The 25,695-nt window shown below is 38.1% G+C and overlaps 1 protein-coding gene across 1 annotated transcript in view; it reads left to right on the top strand.

Annotated features, from left to right (window-relative positions):
• Positions 1–1,738: 1,738 nt before the first annotated feature.
• Clca1 (chloride channel accessory 1) overlaps positions 1,739–25,695 on the top strand; it is a 29,514-nt gene continuing 5,557 nt past the window's right edge. The window contains exons 1-11 of the mRNA XM_046443144.2: positions 1,739–1,900; positions 6,449–6,589; positions 6,759–6,906; positions 8,461–8,566; positions 12,791–12,968; positions 14,831–15,049; positions 15,598–15,825; positions 19,121–19,295; positions 21,620–21,726; positions 23,599–23,817; positions 24,387–24,648. Coding sequence (XP_046299100.1) covers positions 1,739–1,900; positions 6,449–6,589; positions 6,759–6,906; positions 8,461–8,566; positions 12,791–12,968; positions 14,831–15,049; positions 15,598–15,825; positions 19,121–19,295; positions 21,620–21,726; positions 23,599–23,817; positions 24,387–24,648 — 1,945 coding nt within the window. The remainder of the gene's footprint in view (positions 1,901–6,448; positions 6,590–6,758; positions 6,907–8,460; positions 8,567–12,790; positions 12,969–14,830; positions 15,050–15,597; positions 15,826–19,120; positions 19,296–21,619; positions 21,727–23,598; positions 23,818–24,386; positions 24,649–25,695) is intronic.

Below are 25,695 nucleotides of genomic sequence, written 5' to 3' on the forward strand. Positions count from 1 at the left end.
AAGGCCCTGTCCTTGGGACAGTGGTTTTAGCAGATAAATAGCAGCCAGGACCCTCCACTGAGAAAACGGTCAAGGCCCAGCCAACTGGAAGAATAAGCAAATCTGTGGAGGAACCTATATTGGGTCTCTTACACAATTACAGGTCTGTTACAATTCTAAGAGTGACTCATATTAATGAATAGACTCATCTTATTAAATACCATCAGATTTTCTTGACCCCCTCTGTCTATGAGACTGTCAATCACTTGCTATCTACCTCAGTCATTCACTATCAACTCCCTGTAGTTCCCAGTGGTCCCTGAGGCCACCTGGCACCCTGTGGAATCCTTAACTTCTCACACACCGTAGGTCATGGGCTCTCTCTTTCTGTGCGAAAGGCCACAGCTCAAGGCCTGGTTTCTTTGTCCAGTCTCTTACAAAACACACAAGGGTGTTTATTTGAGAGTTACACCCAGAGCAGTAAGAGTGAGGGGAAGGGAAACGAGTCAGGGAAGATTGGGAGGTAATGAAAGGAAAAGCATCACTAAGTTGGCCACTATGCTCTGATGGGGAGACCTAGCAAGCCAGCCTGCCTTGGGCTCTGTTTGCTAGGGAACTCAGGTAAAGATACATAAAGTTGGGTGTCTGAGGTATTTTGTAACCTAAAATTTTCATTTGGTATGTATACCAAATGTCTTCATCTTTTTTGTATAAAGACATATTTTGGATGATCTGGACAACCACTTTATAATTTAGTACTTCTCTGTTTCAATGCTACATTTTCAGTTGCTCAAATTTAGGTACTAAATTAATTTTTATGAACTAATGAACCAAAGAAAAGGGAAATACAAGATGAAATTGGTGCTTATCACTCCATGAAGGCCAAATTAAGTTCGGATAAGGGATATTTCTGAGTAATTTGAATACACGAAAGTGGTGGTTAATTTGGGTTTTCATGGGAGGTTCAGCAAACTTAAAAGAATCTACAAAGTAGCTGACAGTTTAAAATTGATGTTTGGAGTAACATTTAATTTCAGCAAAGTAAATATTAATTTAAGCTTTATTGATTGGTAGGAAATGTGGAATAGACAAAGCAGAGATCTTTGTCTATTTGACCTTTTCAGTGGGAGGAAACCCTGAATTTTATAAGGACAGGGAAGGAGTTCTCTTTGCAAAGTGAGACACAGATTTTATCTTTTTTCCCCTTATATTTAATGATACCTATATTACTTGCTAATGTTTTTGATGGAAGTGGATTGACTTAGGGGAACATCAAGAGGGGCTGAGGTTATGTCAAGTTTGATGAGGATAAAAATAAAGACCACTGTGAATGCTTATTGAAAATGCAGAACAGCCAAGTCTCCCCTGGGTAGGTGAGGGTTGGGGGTAGCGTTGGGTGGGTCAGTGCCCCTGGTTGGGCAAACATTTGTAAGTAAACAAACCTTTAAATAGCCAGACTGCTTGTCAAGGATGAATGTTTCCAGGGAATGGGTGTGGGCTCCCTCACCCTGACTTTAGCATCTGGCGCACTGGAAGGCAAGCCCAACACTCCTCCTAAACTGAAACATTTAAAAGTACACAACTTGATTCTAAGCAATATTTATTCTCCAATTGAAGACAATGCAATGAAACAATTTTAGGTCAAGAGGTTAAAGTTCTGTGATAATCCAACTTTGATAAGTTGAAAAATTGTGTCTATATTTTTACATATATATAGGGATAAAGAAAGACGTCTCCATAATCCACATTTCCCAAAGCAATGGGATCATTAAAGAGTTCTGTCTTCCTCTTGATCCTGTACCTTCTAGAAGGGACCCTGAGCAATTCCCTCATTCAGCTGAACAATAATGGCTATGAGAGCATTGTCATTGCAATTGACCCCAATGTGCCTGAAGATGAAGCACTTATTCAACAAATAAAGGTAAGTTCAGATGGCAATTATCTGGGGGTATTTTTTGGTAATTACTAATTAATAGTCTTTATCTCAAGCATAACATTGTGATAGAAGCTGAGTTCTCTCACTTCAGCTGTGTGACACTGGCAAGTTAGATTTTTGTATGAGTTTCAGCTTCTTCTGTAAAATGGAAATAATAACACTTGGATATTAAGATACTTGTAAGGGATGATGTGAATGTAAGGCATGTAACTCAGAAACATTGTTGGCACTTAATAAATCATGTCTGCTTTTACTGACTGAGTTATTTCACTGAAAATTATTTCACTTTACACTAAGAGTTAGCTAGCTACATTTGGCAGATAATGTAATTGCACAGAGGGTAGTTCTCTTGACTGATTTACCCCTGGGACACAGCAGACTCTTTTTTTATTCTCCTAAATGTAACCCCCTTCCCTGTGATGCTAAATACAAGCCCAGGATACAAGCTGTGAACAACTTTGACCTTTTCAGTGGGAGGAAACCCTGCATTTTATCAGCCTCAAAAAAAGGGGCCCTCTCAGGATTGCTGAAGGGCAACACCTTACCTTGCTACCTCCTGTATGGGAAAAGGGAAGAAAAAAAATGCCTCCCATTCTGGCAGAGGTGCCTAAATCCCTGACAAATGGAGGAATTAGTGATGATCTCATGCCACAAAGAGCAAAAAATAAAAGGGAAATGCCTTATAAAAGACCGTCCTGGAATCTGGCTGCAGCACATCCAGAGGCAGTGTTGTGTAATGAGTAAGAGTGCTAGCCTGCAAAATGAGAACAGTAATAAGTAGCTCCCTGATAGAATTCCATGAGGATCCAATATAAAAATGCATGCATATAAAGGCAAGCTGAGAGAAGGGTGTATAGAAACTCTACAATTCTTTGGATGTCTTCTGCAGTCTGAAGTTATCTCAACAGCTTAAAAACATAACTTCAAAATGCATAGTGCCTGGTACATAGTAAGCACTCAATAAAGGGTAGATGTAGCCATAAGTTACCAATCCCCTTTTATCTCTCTACATGGAAAGTTAATAATGCAAGGGCCCAGGGGGCCCTCCCTTAAAGATTTCTTGCTCCAAGCAGAAGTAAACCCAGAAAAGTGAAGTTTGGAAAGAGAAGCATCTCTGCTTACCAGGAGTTTGTGGGTAGAGTATTGCAGCATCAGGGAATGGGGAACAGAAGAACAGAAGGTGGAGGGGGCTCGTCATAAAGCTTGCCTAGTTAAACCAAATACCATCATGCTGTCTTTGGTAAAGGAAATTCATACATTTTGAAATTTCTCAATAATCAGAAAACTTGTGTGAGTTGTTGATTTCCTGTGAATTTGGAAATGGTATCAGCAAAAAATGAAGAAGACACTTGAAAAAATGAACAAGGAAAAGTGTAGGAGGAAAATGTGTCCAATGTGTTTCTCTCTCTGGCCAGATGGTGGGTTAAGAACATGCCACGAGAATGCAGATCTTTAAGGACAATGGTATCTGTTGGATTTGAGCTCTTAAAGTACTTTTACCTTACTATCTTTGGGGAAAATGTACTTGTAACTACAGTTATTAAATTGGCTTTCTAGAATGAATACTAAATGGGTTGGGTGCGAGATAAGATGGCTTTCACCACTTCCTCCTCTGTGACAAGAACACATAGAGTTACGTGTAATGGTATGCCCAAAGTCCCTGAGTCATTAATAAAAGTGAATTCCTCCTTATTTGATGTTTCAGATCTGCAGAGTTGAGGGACGTCACCATGGGCTTTGCAGTCTTTCCTGCCTACCCCTCAATCTCTGCTTTAATAACCTTTCGGAGGGGAACTGCCCCTTGGCGCCCTTTTGAGGACAGCCTCTAAGTCAACTTCTCTTTCCTTTTTTTCCTTCGTTCCTTCTTTCCTTCCTTCCTCCTTCCTACACTAAAGACTGAACCTCACGCATGCGGTCTACCACTGAATTGCACTCTCCTCAGTCCTGAAGTCAGTTTTTTTTTTATTGGTTGTTCAAAACATTACAAAGCTCTTGACATATCATATTTCATACATTTGATTCAAGTGGGTTTTGAACTCCCAATTTTACCCCAAATACAGATTGCAGAATCACGTCGGTTTTAAATACTTCGCTCTGCAGGATGGTCCTCAAAGCTTTTTCTTCACCTACAAGACCGGTAGAGGGCGCTGCCGCGCTCCATCCACCGTACCTGAACTCCTGCGGATGTGCATTGGAGAAGCCCTGAGAATAAGTCTCACAGATGGGGCAGAGTCAGGGAGATGCGTGCACACACACACGCGAGACAATCCAAAATGGGAGTATTTTGGAATCTCTTCAATGCAGGGGAGCCCAGGCACCACCTGTCTTGGCACAACTGTGCCAGTTTGCCACTCACCATGACCATTTCATTCATTTAGTCATTTGTTCATTTATTCAACAAATATTTACAGAGCATCTACATCACATCATGTACTGAGAATCCGGTTGTTCACTATCCCTGTCCTTAAGGCTTTTTGGTCCATCCTGTAAGCCATTAGCCACCAACCTTCTCTCAGTCCCAGAGTTAAATATCTATTTGGATATAAGGTTATCTTCTCAAAATTTTGAACAGATGCCAAAAGTTTCTGTTAAGACATGAAAAGCAAGAGCATTTTCACTGCTTGGTCTTCCTCTTGGGAGACTAAAAGTTAACATTTCAAAAGACAAAGTGTAATTTAATACTCTAATATAATATAATACTCAGGAAGTTTTACATACATATCTCAAGGTTTTGGTGATTTTTTACTCCATTTAAAAATTTTTGTACAATAACATGATGTTGAGCTATCTTAGTGTTTGTTAAAAGTTAGGATTTTTAAAAGAGGAAAATATAAATTGTTAAAAATCCTTTTTTTTTAAACAACTGGCAAGACAACCATTATTCTTGTACCTGTTCAGGGGCAAGAAGTTAGGTTTTAAACCTAACTTCACCCATGTCTTAGTCTCATTTCATGGATTCTGATTTCCTTCACATGTACTAGCTGCTTCTTCCAGGTCCCTTTTGCTGGCTCCTACTCTGCTCATGTCTAAATGATGGAGTTCCCTTCTTTCCTCTGTTTATACTCTCAGTCCTAGCTGACCCAGTGCCTTCTTTCCACAGCAATTGCTTATAAAACTCTCTCTGCCTTGTCATAATGCAACTCAGGGAGCCTGCAGAAGCATCTAATGCTACAGTTCTTAATAATGTTACATGTAATTTGAAAATAAGTAAAAATGCCATTGTCTTGTATCTCTAGTATTATACCAAAAATAAATACTACTATAAAGGTTAGTATTAAATTTAGTTTAACTTAGTATTAAATACACAAATTATTACAAGACTGAGCAGATGTTGAGGTTATATTCACTTGAGGCTTTCTCTATATTATTTGCTGTGAGATCTTGAGAATTACACTCTCTAATTCTGTTACTCTCCCAAAGATTTATTGATCCTCAAGTGATCAAATGAAATGAAACCAGTAGATGACATTTAATAAACACTTATTTGTGCCAAGTACACACTGTTCCTAGTGCTTCACATGTTTGATTTCATTTGTTCCTCACACCAACCTTATCAGGTAGTTACTGTAATATCTTCCATTTTATAAATGGGGAAACTAAGGCTCAGGATTAGGAAGTGCCCAGTGTCCCATAAGAAGTGGTTGACTTGGAATGGAACCACCATTTGACCCAGTCATCCCACTCCTAGGTTTATATCCAAAGGACTTAAAATCAGCCTACTACAGTGACACAGCCACATCAATGTTTGTAGCAGCTCAGTTCACAATAGCTAAACTGTGGAACCAACCTAGATGCCCTTCAACAGATAAATGGATAAAGAAACTGTGGCATATATACACAATGGAATATTACTCAGCCTTAAAGAAGACTGAAATTATGGCATTTGCTGATAAATGGATGGAGCTGGAGAATATCTTGCTAAATGAAATAAGCCAATCCCAAAGAACCAAAGGCCAAATGTTTTCTCTGATACGCAGATGCTAATTTTCTCTGATATTCTAATTCACAATGAGGGGAGGGCTAGGGAAGAATAGAGGTACTTTGGATTAGACAAAGGAGAATGAAGGGAGGGGAGGGGTATTGGGATAGGAAGGAGAATAAATCGGACATTATTACCCTATGTACATATGATTAAAAGGACTGGTATAATTCTATGTACAACCAGAAGAATGAGAAATTATACTCCATTTATGTATGAGGTATAAAAATGAATTCTACTGTTATGTATAACTAATTAGAAAAAATAAAAAATATATGTTTATGTGTGTGTATGTGTGTGTGTGTGTGTGTGTGTATGAAGTGGTTGATCCAGCGTTAGCATTTGCCTCTAGAGTCTCCACTATTTACCATTGTACCATGACACTAAGTATGTGGCAAACGCTCAAAAAGTTTAGATGGTATTATTGAAAGATATTTCACATTTCCTCTTTCCATTTAGTCTTTTAAAAGGTAAAATACAGATGTAAATTTGAATGATTGGTAATTTAGTCTATTTTCAGATGTAATTATTGTGTATGTTTTCTTTCTTCCCAGGATATGGTGACTCAGGCATCTCCATACCTGTTTGAAGCTACGGGGAAACGATTCTATTTCAAAAATGTTGCCATTTTGATTCCTGAAAACTGGAAGACAAAACCTGATTATGTGAGACCAAAACTGGAAACCTATAATAATGTGAGATTGTCAAGTTCTTCTTTTGAAAGTCAATTTTCTTCTGTAATTTAGATATTAAAAAATCAAAATACTCTAGAATCAAGTGGATTATTCCAAAATTCTCCAACATGATGAGGTCAGTTTCTTTGCTGAAAGGCAGCCATAATCAAAACCTCTTTTGAAATTTCAGGCTGATGTTCTGATTGCTGAACCTAATCCTCCGGGTAATGATAAACCATATACTGAGATGATAGGAGGGTGTGGAGAAAAGGGTGAAAGGATTCATTTCACTCCTGACTTCTTAGCAGGAAAGAAGTTGACTCAGTATGGACCACAAGGTATGGGTACAGATAAAATATTCTACTATATTACTCGTAATCTAATCATTATATTTTAAAAGTGGATAAACAATAGCATTATCTTTGTGAGTAGCCCACATAAGCCAAATTACACTACTATAAACTGACAAAGCATGTTTTTCCATGTGAAACAGGAATTCAGAACAGTGCATTTCTCAGACATAATTTATTTTTTAAGATATTTAAATTTAATGTTATAATTTTGAAAATTATTATAGTACCAGGTAATAGCTGTAAAATAGTTTAATATGTAGTATGAAGTTTTTGTAGATCCAAGACTCACCTGAATTAAACCTTCTTCCTGCAATTCATATAGTAGCCACCAGATGGCACATATCAACAGTACTCTCAGACTTTTATGTTTTCAAATATAACTAGATCTTCTCAAAATGCAGGTTCTAAAAAAAAATTGCAGGTCCTGATTCAGTGCACATGCAGAGGGATTCAGTAGCATGCATTTTTTAACAGGCTCCCAGTGATGCTGCTACTGCTGGTCTGTGTGCCACAATGAGTAGCAAAAAAGAATAAATACCCTTACAGTTCAGCTCTCAAAAGATAAAGAAAAAGCCTAATTTTCTTTTACAAAAGAAACTTTTAATCATTTCTTTATGAGCTATATAGAGCAGTCTTTGGAGGAAATATTAAAATAAGCAACAAAGTATTTATAATGTATGCTTTCCAAGTATAATCAATTGTGATTTACTAAATGACTAGTATTATATATTTTTTTAACCTGAAGTCTCTAGAATCGGCTTGATTTCCTTTACTTAGACAAAGAAGAGAAAACAAACAAAAGACTTTGGTGTCTCCATGCCCCACCCCCAAATACACTAGAGCACTTGTCAGAAAAGTGTCAAATGTACGTCTTTGTTGTTCTCTATGTGCCCGGATTTGGCAGAGAAAAAGTCATATTGCCTGTTCTCACAAATGGGATTCCAGTGTGGGAAAATAGCAAGATTATGGAAGAATGACAATATAACAAGCACCATAATTGGAATAATAAAAGAACAATGGTCTAGTCTGAGTATGTCCAGGAAGGCTTCCAGGTGGACAGAAGCTTGATTTTTAAAGAACAGGAGGTATCCTGGCAGAAATAAAGAGAGGGATTCCAAGAAGAGAAAAACCTATAAACCAGAGATGAGCAAGAACATGAGGTAGCCTGGAATGTAAAAGTTCAAGAATTTAGCACAGAGAATTTTGAAAATGGGTAGGGAACAATAGGAAATAAACTCTGGAGAGGAGCAAGGCCTAAATCCTCAGGAAAAGACAGGAAAGCAGTTTAGATTTCATGAAGAGCCAACTGACATTTACTAGGTCCCTGGTTAACATCTGATGACCCAAAATAAGTATTTGTATTTTACAAAAATGTACACTTGTCATATTTGACCATTCTCAGGAAACAAAGTCTCTAGTATAAAAAAGAAAAAAAATATCACAAAGCATAAAACATTAGAAGACTAACTTTTCTTCCAGTGCGAGAAAGTTATGCTACACTTCTTATTGTACTCAGGTGTTTGAAATATTTTCTCACAGGTAGGGTTTTTGTCCATGAGTGGGCTCATCTACAATGGGGAGTATTTGAAGAATACAATGATAACCAGAAATTCTACTTATCCAACGGAAAACCGCAAGCAGTAAGGTATTAAAATGCAAACATTTTCCCCTAACTTAATTAATTTAAAAGTATCAGTCTTGTTTTCTATCTCTAATTCATTCTCAGTGCATTCTTTTTCATCTTTTAATGAAACTACCACTTTGTTTATTTTACAAGTTCTTCATTTAATCGAGTTCTCTATTTTGCAACTAGAAATCATTGGCTTTTACTTAAGTGTACCAACTATCATATGCCTACAGTCACCATGTGAAATGTCTCCATTTCCTGTCAGTGACATAAGAACTAATGGAGCTCTTTAAGGCAGAAAGATGTCTCTGTGGACTTTTGTTAGTATGAATGGGCCTGGTAGGGACTGTGGAGCTTAGCTAAAAGACAATCCAAATAGTAAAGCAAAGGCTGGGATGTGGCTCAGCAGTGAAGCACTTGCCTAGCATGTTTGAGGCCCTGGGTTCAATACCCAGCACTAAAACAATACAGAAATAAGACAAAAACACCTTACAGTTTGAACTAAACTCTATGTAGTATCAGTAGAAAACAAACTGAATCACATTTATAAAGTATGCTTGGCTGCCATGGTTTTATGGGGAAGTTCTTCTATACAGTTTCCCTATATATAAACTGCTTTAGTACAAACATAAATGATAGGGAACTTGCCAATTTAAAGAGCTATAATAATTCAGATACTAAAACCTGACAGATGAGTTGGAAAAAATTGTGTACACCTTTGTAGAAATCAGAGGCAAAGATTTTAAATGAAAGGATAATAAGATCCAAGAACTGGTGGAATTAAAGGAATAGGAAACACACTAAGGCTCAATAGGATGCTTCCAACAATTCAGCAATGTTGTGAAATTAGGGAAGTAACTAGTGTAGTACCTAAAGTAAAGCTAAAAAATAAATGATTATTCCAATAGATTCTCATAAAGATACTTGATAAAATTTCACATTTATTCTTGAGTTAAAAAGTAATAAACTCTTTTTAAAGAGCAAAAGTTGGTACAACACCCTTTTCATTTCTACTGCCAGTCCTAATCAGATGATGGCTCTTTTAGGAGATGTACTCAGCTTTGGTTGGTTTGCAGAATTTATTTATTTATTTATTTATTTATTTAGTGTGTGTTGGGGGGTGTGGTACTAGAGATTAAACCCAGGGCTTCATAATGTTCAATGAACATACTAACACTGAGCTAGATCCTCAGCACCTCATTCACAATCTTGATTTGATACAGTCATTTCCACCTGGAGCAGGTGGTATGGTGTAAAGGCTCAGAACTCAGGCTTGACCCCCCCCCCCCGCCACACACACACACACACACACACTTCTCCCACATGAGCATTACTGTTCCCTACTTTTCTTTTTCATTACTATAGTCAAGCTCTATGGGCATGAGCTTTCTATTGTTGTTCCTCATTCTTGGGAACCCTTCAGCCATAAATGAATACTAGGTACATTGCTGATTCCTAGAACCATGCACCATGCGTGGTCTATCAGATTCCTTCAGCATATACCTTTGGCACTATAGATACTACAGCCTGCGATGATCATAGGTTGGTCTGACCTTTCAAATCCCAGCCAATAGGCACCATTCCAAACCTGATGTCTGCCTTTCCTGTTTCCCTTTGCTAAGCTTCTAGAAGGTTGGACACCATATCTTCCCTTGAGAGAAAGTCTGATTAGTACCTATTCCTTTATGAGATATTACAGAAATATCTACATATCAGCATGTTCTTCATTCCAAATGGCACACAAATGGCTATGTATGCTACATTAGTAAAGTGGACATGATTGGCATGTCCTCTTAAAAAGAAATTTCCATATATTAATAATACATATTGTTCCTTATCTTCCTAACTTTTAAATTATTTTTAAAGCCTAGGAGAAATCACAAAAATGACAATACTTTGCAGAACAGAAGATTACTTCCTTAACATGATACAGAACATCTATGAAAATCAACAATCTATAGTATATTTAATTGAGAAACACTTCCTAGGAATAGGATAAGGATGGCCATTATAATCATAGTTATCTAAATTTGTTTAGGAAGGTGTAGCCAAGGCAACAACATAAATCTGGGGAGGTACAAAAAAAAGGGATACCAGAAAGAAAGAGAGAAAATTGCTTTTTTTGCAGGTGATATGTGGCCCACTTAGAAAAAATAGAATATATTTATATATTGTTATTGAAATATAATGAGTTCAAAAATATAATGGAAAAAATACTCCAGTCAGGATAGCAATTCAATAGGAAAAAATCTTAAGAAATCTGGAAGATATATTTGAAGAAAACTATAAAATCATTCTAAAGGATTTAAAAGCAAACCAAGATAAATTGACTTTTAATATATGAATTTCAACCAAAATTTATATGTAGGTTTTATGAAATTCTCATCAAAAGACCATTCTTTATTACTTCACTTTAAAATCCTGGGGTCCATTCAATTAATATCATCTCTGAAAAAGAATCATAATAAAGGGGACTTTTACTTACCAAACTTGAAAGTATACTATAAAACTACACTAATTAAACAATGTGGACAGACAGGCAATTGTTTATATAATAATTAACTATTTAATATACTTTGAATTACCAATCTAGAAGGAAAGTTAGTATTTCTTAAAATGCCAGAAAAAATTTAACTATGGAATAAAAATTAACAGAGACTCTTCCAATTGGATAGACTCATTAAATATAAAAAATGATAATGCAAACCATAAGCCTATGAATAAACTGCAAATCTCTATGTAATGAAGGCTTTTCTGTGCATTTAAGAATTGGGAAAAGACATAATAAAAGAACAATAAATACTTACTAATTTAAAATTTTGCTGTACACAAACCGAACATAAATTGGAACAAGTAAAAATAGAAATAAGTTTGAAAAAAAATTTCAAAACATGTCTTTTGAAGCTTAGTATTATAACACATTAAGAACTTTGGGAATTCAGTGAAACCTAACAGAAAAATTGGCAAAAGAGAAGAATATATAATTCACAAAAGAAGAAATAAAAATGGCTGATAAACATATAAAATATTTATACTTACTAGCATCAAAGACATGCAAGTTGGACAAAGATGAGGTTCATTTATTACCTAGTAAGTTACTATCACAACATCGAGAGCTCCCACAGATAGTTGTTAGAGGCAAAAATTGGAGCAACTTTCTGGCAAGTAATTTGAGAGATACTTATCAATTCTCTACATTTTTTCTTGACCCAGCAATTTCATACTTAAAAATTCATTTAAGGAAATGATAGAACAAGTCATATCAATTTTAAAACATTCAAATTTTTGGATCTGACAATTTAACTCTGGAAGTCAATCATGTGGCAAACTTGGAAATATAGTCAAAAGTTTATGTGAAATTTTGTTTACTAATTCTTTCTTTTTAGTACTGACAAACTAGGGGATAAACAAAATTAAATAAATTAGCTTGAATTTATATTATAGTACCAAAAGATGATACTATTAAAATCGCATTTTGAAAGAATATTAAAATTGTTATTAAAAATTTAAATATGCTAGCATACTCAGGTTTCTAAAAGCATAAAACAACAGTGTGTGTGCAATCTAATGCTAATACACAGAGCACAAAATACTTCCATATGTTAACAGTAGTTTATTTCTGATGGTGAGAACTTTTTTCTTTTATTCTTTATATTTGTGATTTTCCAAATATTCTGTAATATTCATGTATTGCTTATACTCAAAAATATAATTAAAAAGTAAGATCTAGGAGGAAAACACTCCATTCATAACACCAAACATCAAACATACAATATAAAAAGTTTAAATATCCATGAATATACAAGAACCATGCAAAAACAATGTGGAAAAATGAGAAAAAATAAATTAACAAACAGGAAATTTCAGCAAGTCTTTTGGGGAAAACAAAGAGGGCTCCTGATTTTCTAGGAATGAGAATAGATGAAAAGGTACCTAAGTACTCTGATCCTTTCTAATACAGCATCCATAAACTAGACTTAGCTTTTCACTGCATAAAAATAAAATCTTCTTTTTCTACTTTTTTTATTGGAAATAAATATTGATATTGTTTTGGGAGGCCCTCAGATGCTTTCTGAAAAACATAAATGACTGATGAAAATTGAATAATTTTGCTATGTAAGGGCATCTTTCTTGGATGATGAGAGCAAATCATAGACAAGGCGATTTGTCAGAGACTGAACACAGAGTATAATGCTTTGGAATATTTTATTTCCTAAACATCTAACCTCAACACATTTTCAGATGTTCAGCAGCTATTACTGGTACCCATGGAGTTCCAAAGTGCCAGGGAGGAAGTTGTATCACCAAACCTTGCAGAATAGACAAATTAACAGGATTGTATGAACAAAACTGTGAGTTCGTACCCAAAACGCAACAGACTGAGAAGGCTTCCATAATGTTCCAACAAAGTATTGGTTCCGTAAGTACCTTATTTTCAACTTTTCCCCCACACTTATGAATTTAGAGATTTTTGCCCCCACCCCACCCCCTGCAGGTGCTCCAAGAAGATTAAGTGTAGGGAAATTTTCAGGGAAACCATCAGCTTTAGGGAAAAATCACCTGATTCTCTTTGGGACTAGCTGCGAATACATATTCAGGGGTAAAATCACAGCGTCTCCCTCACTGCTTCCTGTGTCGATTCTTTCTTCTCCACCATCTCTCTCCTACTAGCTTTTATTTTAAGGATTTAGAATGACTTCAAGTGTCCTTAAAGGCATACAAACACAAAAATTCTTAGTTATATAAGGCATTTACCTAGGGAGATTAGGCAGTTAACAGTAATATAAACAGTAATTATTTTTATTTCCATATTTTTATTGGTACATTATAAACCAAAATATTGATGGGATTTATTGTTACCTATTCATACAAGCGCACAATATAACAATATAATTTGGCCAATATCACTCCCCAGCATTTTCCTCCTCCTTCTCTCTCTCCCTCCCACACTTTGGCCTCTTTCCTCTACTAATATCCCTTTGATTTTTAAGAGGTCCACTCCCCATACCTTTATTTTCCTTTTTCCTCTCCAGCTTCCACATATGAGAGAAAACATATAATTCTTAACCTTCTGAGTTTGACTTGATGTGTTTTCAGTACTAAAACTTACATTGAGCTTTTGTTATTTGTCAGACACTGAGCCAAAATTTTGAGAAAGTGAAATTTAATGAGACCTGTTTCTTCCTTAGATAAATGCGCTATAATGTTAGAGGGTACTTGCTAAGGTTTCTACATTGTCTTGTAAGGCCACAAAGGGTTTAGTGGAAATTCTCTAGGGAAGGACAGAAAATTAAAAAAACATTTAGAAACCTCTAGCTAAAAATAAAGGTACAGTTTACAATGCAGAAGATTGAGGAGGAACTTCTTGACAAAGTACCACAAGCAAAGGCATAAGTCTGGCAAGTTTAGAAACTAATAGGCTATAATGGGAAAAATTAGAGACAGAAGAACACACAGAATGAGGATGGAGAGTGAGGCAGCAATCTAAATCACAGAGATTGCTATTTTGCTATGTGAAGGAGTCCAGTTGATAGTTGTGTGAGCAACAGTGAATCTCAAAAGGGTATTATATACAAGGGTAAGAGGAAAGAGGTTGCTATGGGTAGACCAGTTGGAGGGAAAACAAATGGAAAAGACAGATAGGAGATAGCAGTAGTTTGAGGGAGGAACGGTAAGGGTTTGGATGTTAGAGATTCCACTGGAAAAGAAGATGAACTGGAGAGTGAAATGTATCACTCTTGGTTATCCTGTAGGGGAAAACAGATAAGAACACTCCCAGTTTCCTGATTTGAGTGATTGGGTGCATTACTGGTAACATTAAGTTAGGAAACATATGAGGAATGGTAATAATGCTGGAGAAAAGTGATGAGGGAATTTATGAACACATGGAGTTTGAGGAGCCAGTGAGACATCCAAGGAGATTTTGGAGCTGGAATATTGGGTGTTGAAGGTTGGAATGCAGGGTGCTGGTAAGTGAGGTGGTGCAAGTTTGGAGAGATAAGATGGCATCAGGAGATATACCAAACTTGAGGAGTAGAAAGGAAGACACTTAGAGCCGGTAAGTGGGTGCTGAGGAGCATTGAGGGTCCAATGAGGTGAAAGATATGGTTTGAAACAGGAACTCTGACTTACAGCTCTGATTCCTTAGCAGTGCTCTACAAGAAGTGGAGCCAAGGTTCCAGGTGAGCAGGGCAGGCTGGGGAGAAAGGCAGGGGTTTTACGTTATTAAATATCTTAACAAATACTTAACTATTGTCTACATCATTTTATTGACAATTTCAGGTGGTTGAATTCTGTACAGAACAAAACCACAACTCAGAAGCTCCAAACTCGCAAAACCAAAAATGCAATCTCCGAAGCACATGGGAAGTGATCCGTGAGTCTGAGGACTTTAAGAAAACCACTCCTATGACAACACAGCCACCTAATCCCACTTTCTCACTGCTGCAGATTGGACAACGAATTGTGTGTTTAGTCCTTGATAAATCTGGAAGCATGTCGGTATGGTCACCAAGTCTTGGTTTGGTTGCTAGTTATAGATAGGGGTACAACATGATCTAGACCACAACTTGGAACTGACTGGGATGAATACACTGCCAGGGTCAGAGCAATTACAATAGCAGCTCAGCCATCAGAAATGCCCACCTATACAGTGATCTGGCATTAACTGTCTCATTTTCTAAATTGTTTTCAGCTAATAAGCCAAGATCTGATAAATCATAACATAAGCGTAACTTTTTTTTTGTTTCACTGACAATACATAGGTCTATCGGTCTATAAGGTCCTATATAGGACTTATCTAGAACTATTATTAAAGCATTGTACTTTAATGATTGTGTATTCTAGGTTTACTTTTGGAATTTTAGTCCTAAAATTATATCCAAAGATGCTGCTAAATGGAAAAAATTTCCAGTATGACATGCCTCAAGTTATCTCCTTGTCAGTTACTGTGCATTGAGCCAGTCACTTCCAAAAACCCTCTAGCCTGTTGTTGTTAGTCTTTTCCTGTAACCCCAACCTGACTGCTCTTCTTCTGTTTGTCCACTCAGAATGCTAACCGCCTTAACCGGATGAATCAAGCAGGGAAGCTTTTCCTGCTGCACACCGTGGAACAGGGCTCCTGGGTTGGGATGGTGATGTTCGACAGTGTCGCCTATGTACAAAGTGAACTCAGACAGATTAACAGTGACGCCGACAGGGATGTTCTCACTAGAAGCTTACCCACAGTACCTTCAGGAGGGACATCCATCTGCTCTGGGCTTCGATCGGCATTTACTGTGAGACATATTCCCCTATAGCAGTTTGCCAATGTTTGCCATTTTTGTTCCTAAGAAATTTCCATACACACCTACTGTCTAATTGATTTAGACAACCAAGGACAAAGTAATAGTTCAAATGATGCAAAGAAAAAGGCCTCCAAAGCTATTATTAACTAATTCACTCATGCTTTTGTACTTTTCTGCAAGTATACCTCATTCAAAATATTCAAAGTGTGCATTCTACATGCCAAATATTTTCTTGGCTCTAAGAATACTATGAAGGCCAAACAGAGAGCTACCTCCTTACAATATTATTGGGGAAGATGTATTAACCATATAGTAACATGAATGAATGTATACTCATAAACTGTAATTAGTGCTATGAAGGAAAGGTACATAAGGATCTTAAAGAGTTATCTTTTATTGGGAAAAAAAAGCTACAAAAATGTTGAAATTCCAAGGCAACTGAACTCTCCAAACTTTGGGAGACATTGGATGACCTTTTAAGAAAGAAAATAATTTGTTGAATCAGGAGGCCTTAGGAACCATAACTACGATTGTATTGGGGTCATAGCTAAAGATCTTGTCTGACTATCTGACCACATCATCCCTCACTTACATAATAATGTATCCCCATTTTCAATGAAATTATGTAAAACTTCCTGAGAATTTTTGTGATAAGACTCCAACCTACCTTTCCAGGCTGAAGCACTGGGGACTTTCTTCCTGGTATCCCTTGTTTAAGCAAATTGAGTCAGCTCACTTCAAAGCATCTGGATGTTTGCCAGGCTGCCTCCTCAAGCACAGTACTTTCTCTTCCCTTCCTTGCCCATTGATTACATTCATTCTTCAAAGAATAGATACCATCTACTTCTTGATATCATTCCTTATCCTCTCAACTGTCTAGGAATCTCTCTTTCTGAATCCTATAGCTCTTAAAAAACCCAAAAACCTCTTAAGACTTCTAGGCTCTTCTGTCTTATAACTAATTATGTGTTTCAAACAAAACTCCTTTAGGAATAAGAGTATCATTTTACCTCCCAGGCTTCTGGCCCAATGTCAGAATGTTCTTGGTAAATAAATTTGAGTTATTTGATGCCCTAACACCACCTGATGCTTAATTGTACTAAATATCCTATATTTATTTAGGGGCTATTTAGCTACATAAAACAAAGAACAGGAAGCTGAACAAGGTGGGCTGGCCTAAGGTCACACAACCTCACAACACCTTAGTGGGTCTGCTTTCTGCCTGCTCATTGGGCACAACACACATATTTGATGCATTTTGGGCCTGTTTCAGCTCTCCAAGTAGCAGCAGAAATGTGTAGTTTCCAGCTTACATAGTTTGATGTGGACACTGGACTGAACCAATTTCTCAGTGTTGTCTATCCCTCTGGTTATTTTATTCCACTCTGAAGTACTTTCTTAAAAGTACTTTTAATCACGAATTTAGCAGCAAATTCCTCTTCCAGACCAGGCATATAGATACCATATGGTTCTGTTACCTCTGTCACTCAAGCAAAGGGGCAAGTGAGGTAGGAGCACTGACCAATGGAATCACTGTAAGCTGCACTGAACTCCTGCTATATGAAACCCTGGGGAGATGACTCATGCCAGATGGAGTGGTAGTGATGAGAAAATTTTCCATTTAGATGAGTGAGGGAGAGTGTGAGATCCAACTGGAGTCTAGAATGCTCCTCCTCCCCAGTGGAGTCTGAACATGGGGTGGAGGAGCTTATGTGACTTCAGGGTGATAAGATGAAGGGTCTTGGGTTCTGCACTGTCCTCCAGATCTGTGCTGGTCCCCACAGCAGGACCCTGGTCAGGCCTGTCATGGGCTCCTGGCAGTGGTATCTGTGTGGTTATAAGACTTTGCTTTGTTCTCTAGGCTCTACCAGGGCCCAGCGGTCCTCCCCAGCAGACTTGGCCTCACCCTGGCTCTCACTATTGGAGCAGAGCCCTGAGCACCCTGTGTCCTCCATCTAGCTCCAACCAGGTTGTGCATTCCTCAGCCACATGGCAGGACTACCTGTTCTCACCTGCTGACTCAACTCTATTGCCTTCCATCTTCCCTGTGGGAGATGTGAGATGTGAGAACTTCTTTCTGTTTTCTAGGACACACAGCAATTATGAGGAGGGAGACAAGGAAATTCAAATTGGGCCATATTTTTTTAGCTTCCCAGGCCCTGCCCTCTACCTGCTCCTTGGACACAACACACATATTTGATACATATTGGAGCTGTTCCAGCTCTCTAAGTGGCAACAGAAATGTGTAGTTTGATCAGACCAAGGCCATGATGACAACTGACAGGTGCTCCGCTCTGCCTCGTCCACATGCCACTGCCACAGTTCTGCTCTCTTCCCATGTTATCAGCTGCCTTCTTTGGTTGCTTCCTCAGAGTTCAAATAAGGAGTGGGCACAAGCCTCCTCTGCCCTTAACTTCCCTTCCAACTACTTTTAACACTTTCCCATTCTGAGATTTGTCCAGAGAGGGAGGTTGTCAAGCCTAAGCTTGATTGTTTCCTCTGATTCTGAGTCTCTCTCTCAACTCATTCTCATTTAGGGGAAGAGTGGATTCTTGCCTTTATATGTTTAAATGGGTCACAAATTCTTTATCTAATTTTCCACCCATCTTAGTCTTATTCAACCTTGGTATGAGTTTCTCTCTCTCTCTCTCTCTCTCTCTCTCTCTCTCTCTCTCTCTCTCTCTCTCTATATATATATATATATATATATATATATATATATATATATAAATCTGAGTCTAACAGGGATATTTGAAATATGGGTGTCATAGAAAAACTTGGAATTGGGGATTCATAGGAACAAAATGTTTTGCTTTAATAAGAAGGGCTACTAAAATTTTTAATTACTCCTATGATATGAGTAATGACCAATCAGAACCAATGCCAGCCATAAATAGTTGATATTGTTTGGTGAATATCATACAAGCTAAAAATCTTCCCTGTGTCCAATATCCCCAAATAGAACCCCCACTTATGAGGATGTTTTCTAAAGGTGTCTCGGATCTTCTGGAAGCCTGGCAAAGAGAGCCCTGGCAAAGAAAATAAGAAAAACCTTTGCTGCATCCCTAGCACCATCCACCCCTAGAACTGCCCTGCATCCCCCAGCACTCCTCTCTGTGAGTTGCTGCTCTAAAATTATACCATTGCAAAACAGATTCATGGATGCTCCCAGATACTTTTGTTTATTTCCTCTGGAATTTCTCCTCTTGTCCCATAAAAGTGCAGTTTTCATAAACACCCTGGTCACCGGAAGTCTGCTAATGCATGCCCTGAAATATGTCTTTAGGTGATTAGGAAGAAATACTCTACAGATGGAGCTGAAATCGTGCTGCTGACTGACGGGGAGGACAACACTATAAGCAGCTGCTTTAATGAGGTGAAGCAAAGTGGAGCCATCATCCATACAGTCGCCCTGGGGCCCTCTGCGGCTAAAGAACTAGAGGAGCTGTCCAAAATGACAGGTGAGGGATGACCTGCTGAGGCCCACCAGACTGTGAGCTCCAGTGAACTGGGGAGTCAGGGGAAGGTGGGATGAAGTGAGATGGGGTAATCTTCTTGGCCAGCTAGCTGCTCTTCCTTCAAATGGCCATTAGAACTGACTCCACCCCCATATTTTAGAGCCTTGGTTCTAGGATTAGAGAATTCTGGAGAAGATGGGACCAGCACAGCACCAAGTGAGAACTCAGGACTCTCTTCCCAGGCATCTTATAAGAATTAGTAGAAATCTACCAGTTGGCAGATTTCCACTTGGCAGCAGGCCAAGAGACCCAGGGGAGACAGGTGACAAGCCACTACATACTACCATGGTACAAGTGCTATATTAACAAAAGGAAGTATGATAAAGGGGCTGGGGTTGTAGCTTACCTTGCACACGTGAGGCACTGGATTCAATCCTCAGCACCACATAAAATAAATTAATTAATTAAACTTATTTTGTCCATCCACAACTAAAAATATTTTTTTTAAAAAGTATAATGAAGCACACAAATATAGAGTATTTAACTTTACCTGAGAAAGAAGGGCCGGAGAAGGAAGGGAAAACAGCAGGGGAAGGGCAAAGAGTCTGGTGAACAATAAAGGTTACTCTGAAAATGTAGCAGACAATGCAGTTTCTCCATGAAACATTAACGTATTGTATATCTAACTCCCATACGCAAACAGATGGTTCAAAGAGACCCCATAAGTCCCTGGCTTCTTTAGCTGAGTAGGTGAGCACAATGTTTTTCCTCTTCTTTTACTTAGTGATAGTATTAGGGATATAAATTATTAAACTAATCTTCCTTCTGGGGCAACTAAAATGTTGGACCATTCAAGCCTAATACTACCTGAAAGGCCAAGGTTCGTCATCGGAGATTAAAATGCACACACACAGATAGCAGTGACAAAGATGAAGCACTTTACTGCAAGCTGGTGCTAGCTTATATAGAAAGTGAGAGTCAGTTATCTTAAACCAGGAAGCTCCCGGGGCCAATCATAGTAAAGGTCAGTTCGTCACCTAAGGTGCACGCACGTCCGCCCTGCATAAGATTCATGGGGGGCACGAACTGTCCACGTGTACGGAAGACGGGAGGGCCAATTAGAAGGTTTTCAAAACAACTTGTTATCCGCCCACTGGCAACTTGCCCGCTGCCATGTTGCATTAGGGGCTCCTTATCTGAAAGGCCCGGGGAGTTCTAGCTGCCCAATGGCAATTTGCCCACCGCCATGTTTGAAAGGCCCGGGGAGTTCTCAGGGAGACTCCCAACACTACCTGTCCTGAGCTGGGTTTCCTATGAGCAAAGCCTGAGACAGGGATTTGGGTGGATAGGATTTGTAGAGGAACAGCTCTCAGGGAAAACAAAGTGAGGAAACAAGACAGAGGGGCAAGTGGCTAAGCATGGATGCAGACTTAGAACCTAGCTAAAGGCTGACCCCTGATGGGGCTCTGGATCAGGAACTGCATCATAGAGTTGGTCCCACCAGGAGGCCAGAGGGCTGCCTTTTGTATTGCTGTGTCCAACAGCCACTGGCTGTGAACTGTTAGGGCAGGACAGAGGGGAGAGTCTTTTTCTTTTCTAACTAGGATGACCTTTTTTGGTAAAGTGGTTCTCGGAAAAGGAGGCAACCATAGCTGTTAGTAGTGAACACTCAGAACAACAGGAAGAGATGCATTGGCCTAGATAAGGAGATATGTGTGGGACATCAAAAGCATTTCCAATATATTTTCTTTAACTTTGGGTGTCATTTAAATAGTTTAAAAATAATTTCACATCAACTTATCATAGTTACATTTATCCTCAAGAGCCCAAGACTGACAGGTCTAGTATCTAAATCTTATTTTTCTGTATAGCCTACTTTTCTGAAACTGCCCTTTGTCTACTGTTATTTATTGCTATTGCCACTTCTTTCCTGATTTTGATGAAAACTCTAAAGCTAAGTTTGTTAGAATTAGTTCTCAAATAAGATTCAGTCCATCAACCTGGAATAAGGTTTAATCAATGCTCTCATGTGAAAGTAAAAATGCAGACAGTATGATGTTACTTAGGCCTCCCTTCATGGTTGAATTGCAGATAGTTGAGGTAGTCAGATGACAGAGATGTTGCTAAAGCTATTATTTACTAGGGTTAAAAAATCAGTATCAACTTCTAAGTTAATCTGGGCATATATTTGATGTTGAACTATTTTTACTTTAATAATAATACAATGGAATATTTATTTTAGGTATTCTTCTTTCTGAACAACAGTTAAAATATTGTAAATTCTTGTTTTCTGGAAAATAACTTATGATGATGTGATTGCGTTTTAGGAGGTTTACAGATGTATGCTTCAGATCAAGTTCAGAACAACGGCCTCCTTGATGCTTTCGGGACCCTCTCATCAGGAAATGGAGCTCCTTCTCAGAGCTCCATCCAGGTTGGAGTTCTTTCTTTTTTGTTTTTCATTTTTATACATAATCATAGCCAAGATGGAGACTTTAATATTTAAAATTTTTAAGTTCTACATTCTCTATTTGTTAATTAAAATTAAATTAGAAGATTCAGCCTGGTATTAGATATTATTCCTAAAGTATAAAACTACTCATCTAAACAGGCAATTAGTGTTTAGTTGTTTGGAAACAAAACTAAGTGACTCCTTCATAGAAACCAGCAATATAAAATGTAATGGGTCTAGAATTTTTTTTTTAAACATCTGCTAACAAACACACAGCAGTAAAATTGGCTGAGTATTTTCTTTAGAGTAGAATGTCTCAATTATGAATTTTCTGGGACAAGTGTCCAGGGGATTACTTGTTCTATTTTTCCACTACCTCAAATCCCTAATATTGGCCAGGATTTTCATATAATGGAGAGAAAGCACTTTTCATGGTGGAAAGCCTGTGCTGTCCATACAGACACTGGAACCTTGACCCAGGTCTGCCATTTACTGACCAGGGCCAAGAACTGTACCTCTCTAGGTATAGACCAGAAAACCTCCATGGGCCCATTTGTTTCTAAAGTTTCAAGAAGACCAAATTATCTTTTGAAAGTTCTTGAGACTATTTTTAAAAAGGACAAGTATTTTAAAGTGCTCTTTTCTAGTAGATGTAGAAGTTACATGAATCTTTAAACTAGAAAAAGTAAGTGATCAGCACACACCCTGGTATGAATTATAACTTTTATACATTTATAAAGTTTGGGTAAAGATAAAGAAATACTATAATATCAAAGCCTAAATCGACAGCTTTCAAAACAACAGGGTTTCAGGTCTACTAATGTAGCATTTGTTCCATCCAGGAAGACAATAATTATATCTATCCAAGTTAACCTATGCCAGAGTTCAGAAAATTAAATGCAAGGGCTTGGTTTGGAAAAGAAAGCAATAAATCTTATAAAAGTAATTTACACCAATGAAAGGATAAGCTCACAGGCAGTTTCTATGAATTATTTTTGTATTTAAGAAACCTAACAGGGAAAGAGAAATGAATAGGACTGGTTTATCAACTTGTCATAAGAACGTATCTAAGAGCCCTTCACATCCAGGATCATTTTACCCAAGAAACTGGAAAACTTGGCCCCATGACCAGGCTACTCTTGTCTTCTAAGAGGTGTCCCCACAGGGAGATTAATACCTAAGTGACAATCCCCCACATCACATTTCCTCCAGAAGACTTGTTAATCCTTTCCCACTTCAGTCCCCGAACTGAGGCCCCTCTGTTCTACTTCAAATTCACCTTGGCTTCACATGCACTGCAGTGATGCTTAATCTAGCAATCTATCCATGAATAAGAAATAAGTCACGGTCCTCTTAAGGATTTATAGACAGGAGTTAAATGTACTAGTAACTATGAGGTAGAGTACGATGTGATGAACATCAAAGGACTGATAGAAATGATCCGATGGGAGTGCACAGGAAGTTAAGGTGATTCACATCCAATAAGTGAGATGGATGTCAGAGAGATCTTCACAGAGAGAGTGATATTTGAACTGAATTTGGAAGGATGGATAAGGATCACACAAGTGGAGAGGAATGCAAAGTCTTCAAAGGAAAGCAAAAAATCATAAAGTCAGGGATTTGTAAGGAACCTTTGGGGAGGGAAATAGTCTTGTCTGGGTAGGGGAAATACAATTGTGGAAGCTAAGGCTAGCAAAGTAATTTAGAACTGGATTATTATAATCCTAAACAGCAAAAAGACTGAAGACTCAGGCATCACAAAGACTTTTTAATGGGCACTTGGGAGTGTGGGCAGAGTGGAAAAGTTCCTGAGATCTGTGTTCCCCAGAAAGTAAAAGTTCTTTTTCTTAACAGCTGGAGAGTAAGGGATTAACCTTCCAGAACAATAATCAGTGGATGAATGGCACGGTAATAGTGGACAGCACAGTGGGAAAGGACACTTTCTTTCTTGTCACCTGGACAAAACAGCCTCCCCAAATCCTTCTTTGGGATCCCAGTGGAAAGTTACAAAGTGGCTTTGTAGTGGACGCAGCTATCAAAATGGCCTCCCTCCAAATCCCAGGCACCGCCAAGGTATGGAGTCAGCTTTATTCCCTCTCGAAATTTGACAAGATAAAACAAAGCTATTACCGAATAACTGCAGCTTTTTAATGTTTGTGGTTGCCAAAAGGACAGTCAGTATTGAATCAAGAAAACAATGAAAAATTTCTATCCAGTGAAAATCACTTAGTCTGCCAGCAGGTCAAGGAAAAGGAAGTTGGTGATGTTTGGCCAGATGCTGAATGGAGAACATTCAAATTATACAGCAGTCCAGATGCAAAGTGATTGTTGGAGCTTTGAAATCATGACAACTTTCCTCTACCTCAGAAACTCATCTCTTGAAAAACCAAGGCAATGATAAATGAGGACACAGCTTTCAGCCCTCATTTTCCCCAAACAGGATTTTCTTGACAAGAGGAACCATGTAATAAGTTCAGACACACTGCAGGTTGCCTTGGCTGACAATATCTAAGGTGCCCACATCTTCTCAGACATGCTTGTGACATGCTTGTATCAGAAAGGCTTTTCCTATAGGTAACACTCAAGCCAGGTCTTTGTCACCCATGTTGCTCACTGAAAATGTCTGCATCTGTTTTTGTCAGGTTGGGACTTGGAGATACAGTCTGCAAGCAAGCTCACAAACTCTGACTCTGACTGTCACCTCCCGTGCATCAAGTGCTACTGTCCCTCCAATTACACTGAAAACCAGAATGAACCAGGACACAGGCAAATTCCCCAACCCCATGAGAGTTTATGCAAAAGTTCGTCAAGGAGCCTTACCAATTCTTAGGGCCAATGTCACAGCCCTGATTGAATCAGCAAACGGGAAAACAGTTACCTTGGAATTACTGGACAATGGAGCAGGTAACCACCCCAAAGTTGGAAAATATATCTTTTTATTTTCAAGAAACAACCAGGGAATTACAGGAGGCATGGTCTGGTAAGAACTGTTAGAAACAGAGAGCCCAGCATTGGGGGTCTGTTTGAAAGAATTCCTTGCCTCCCCATAATTCCCCTATTCTAAAATGTTGGAAAACATAAAGAAGGGCCTACTTTTAGCTTCTGCAAAGCCGAAGTGTTCAATAGACTCAGAGACTCTAGAGAGTTGTCAGACCCCCAAACTAAGGAAAGGAGATAAATTAATAGCTATTTTATGTTTATTTCTTTCTGTTTGTCTGCCTGTCTCCCTCCCTGTCCACACACACAAAGGCATACATACAAATATATACAAATACACAAATGAAGATTTATCTATAGATATATCTTCACCACACACATTTTAGATATTATTATCATCCTTACAATACAGGTGAAGATGAAGATACTTCCACATTTAGAAATCAGCAGAGATGGAATTCAGGTCATTCTCTGTGATTCCTATAACCATGCAAGTTGTACGTTAGCTTGTCCCTAGAGAAGGGAGAGATATTCTGTATTTCTTTTTTGAAGAAACATGTCTGCTTACTGTGATGAAACTATACTTATTAGAATGAATTCTGCAAATGAATTTCCCACCTAAATCTACCTTGGGGAGAAGTCATTAGTTTTATTAAGTAATTATTTCACACTTTTTACTCACACATGATTTACAGCAATTCAGTTTGGTTCAGCAGCAGTTCAATTTGGTTTAACACATACTGAGTAACTAGCTTGTGCTATGTTGAGTATAACAGAGACACATGATACAATGTATGATTTCAAAAAGAAAGAACAATTCAGGGACAGAGGTGTACATAATAAAACCATACAAACACATGTGCGCACAGGTACACATGTGAACATCAACCATGTACAGTGGTAAAAGCAGTAGGCCTCATCCTTCACATATAAATCTTAAGGTCTCTTGGAGATAATGCTAAATTTCCCTCTGCTTTGAAAAATTTTAACCCGCACATGAACTGAAAATATACA

This window comes from Marmota monax, unplaced genomic scaffold, assembly GCF_021218885.2.
Source record: "Marmota monax isolate L192 unplaced genomic scaffold, Marmota_monax_Labrador192_F-V1.1 WCK01_AAM20220418_F8-fsc00046, whole genome shotgun sequence".
Taxonomy (NCBI): Eukaryota; Metazoa; Chordata; class Mammalia; order Rodentia; family Sciuridae; genus Marmota; species Marmota monax.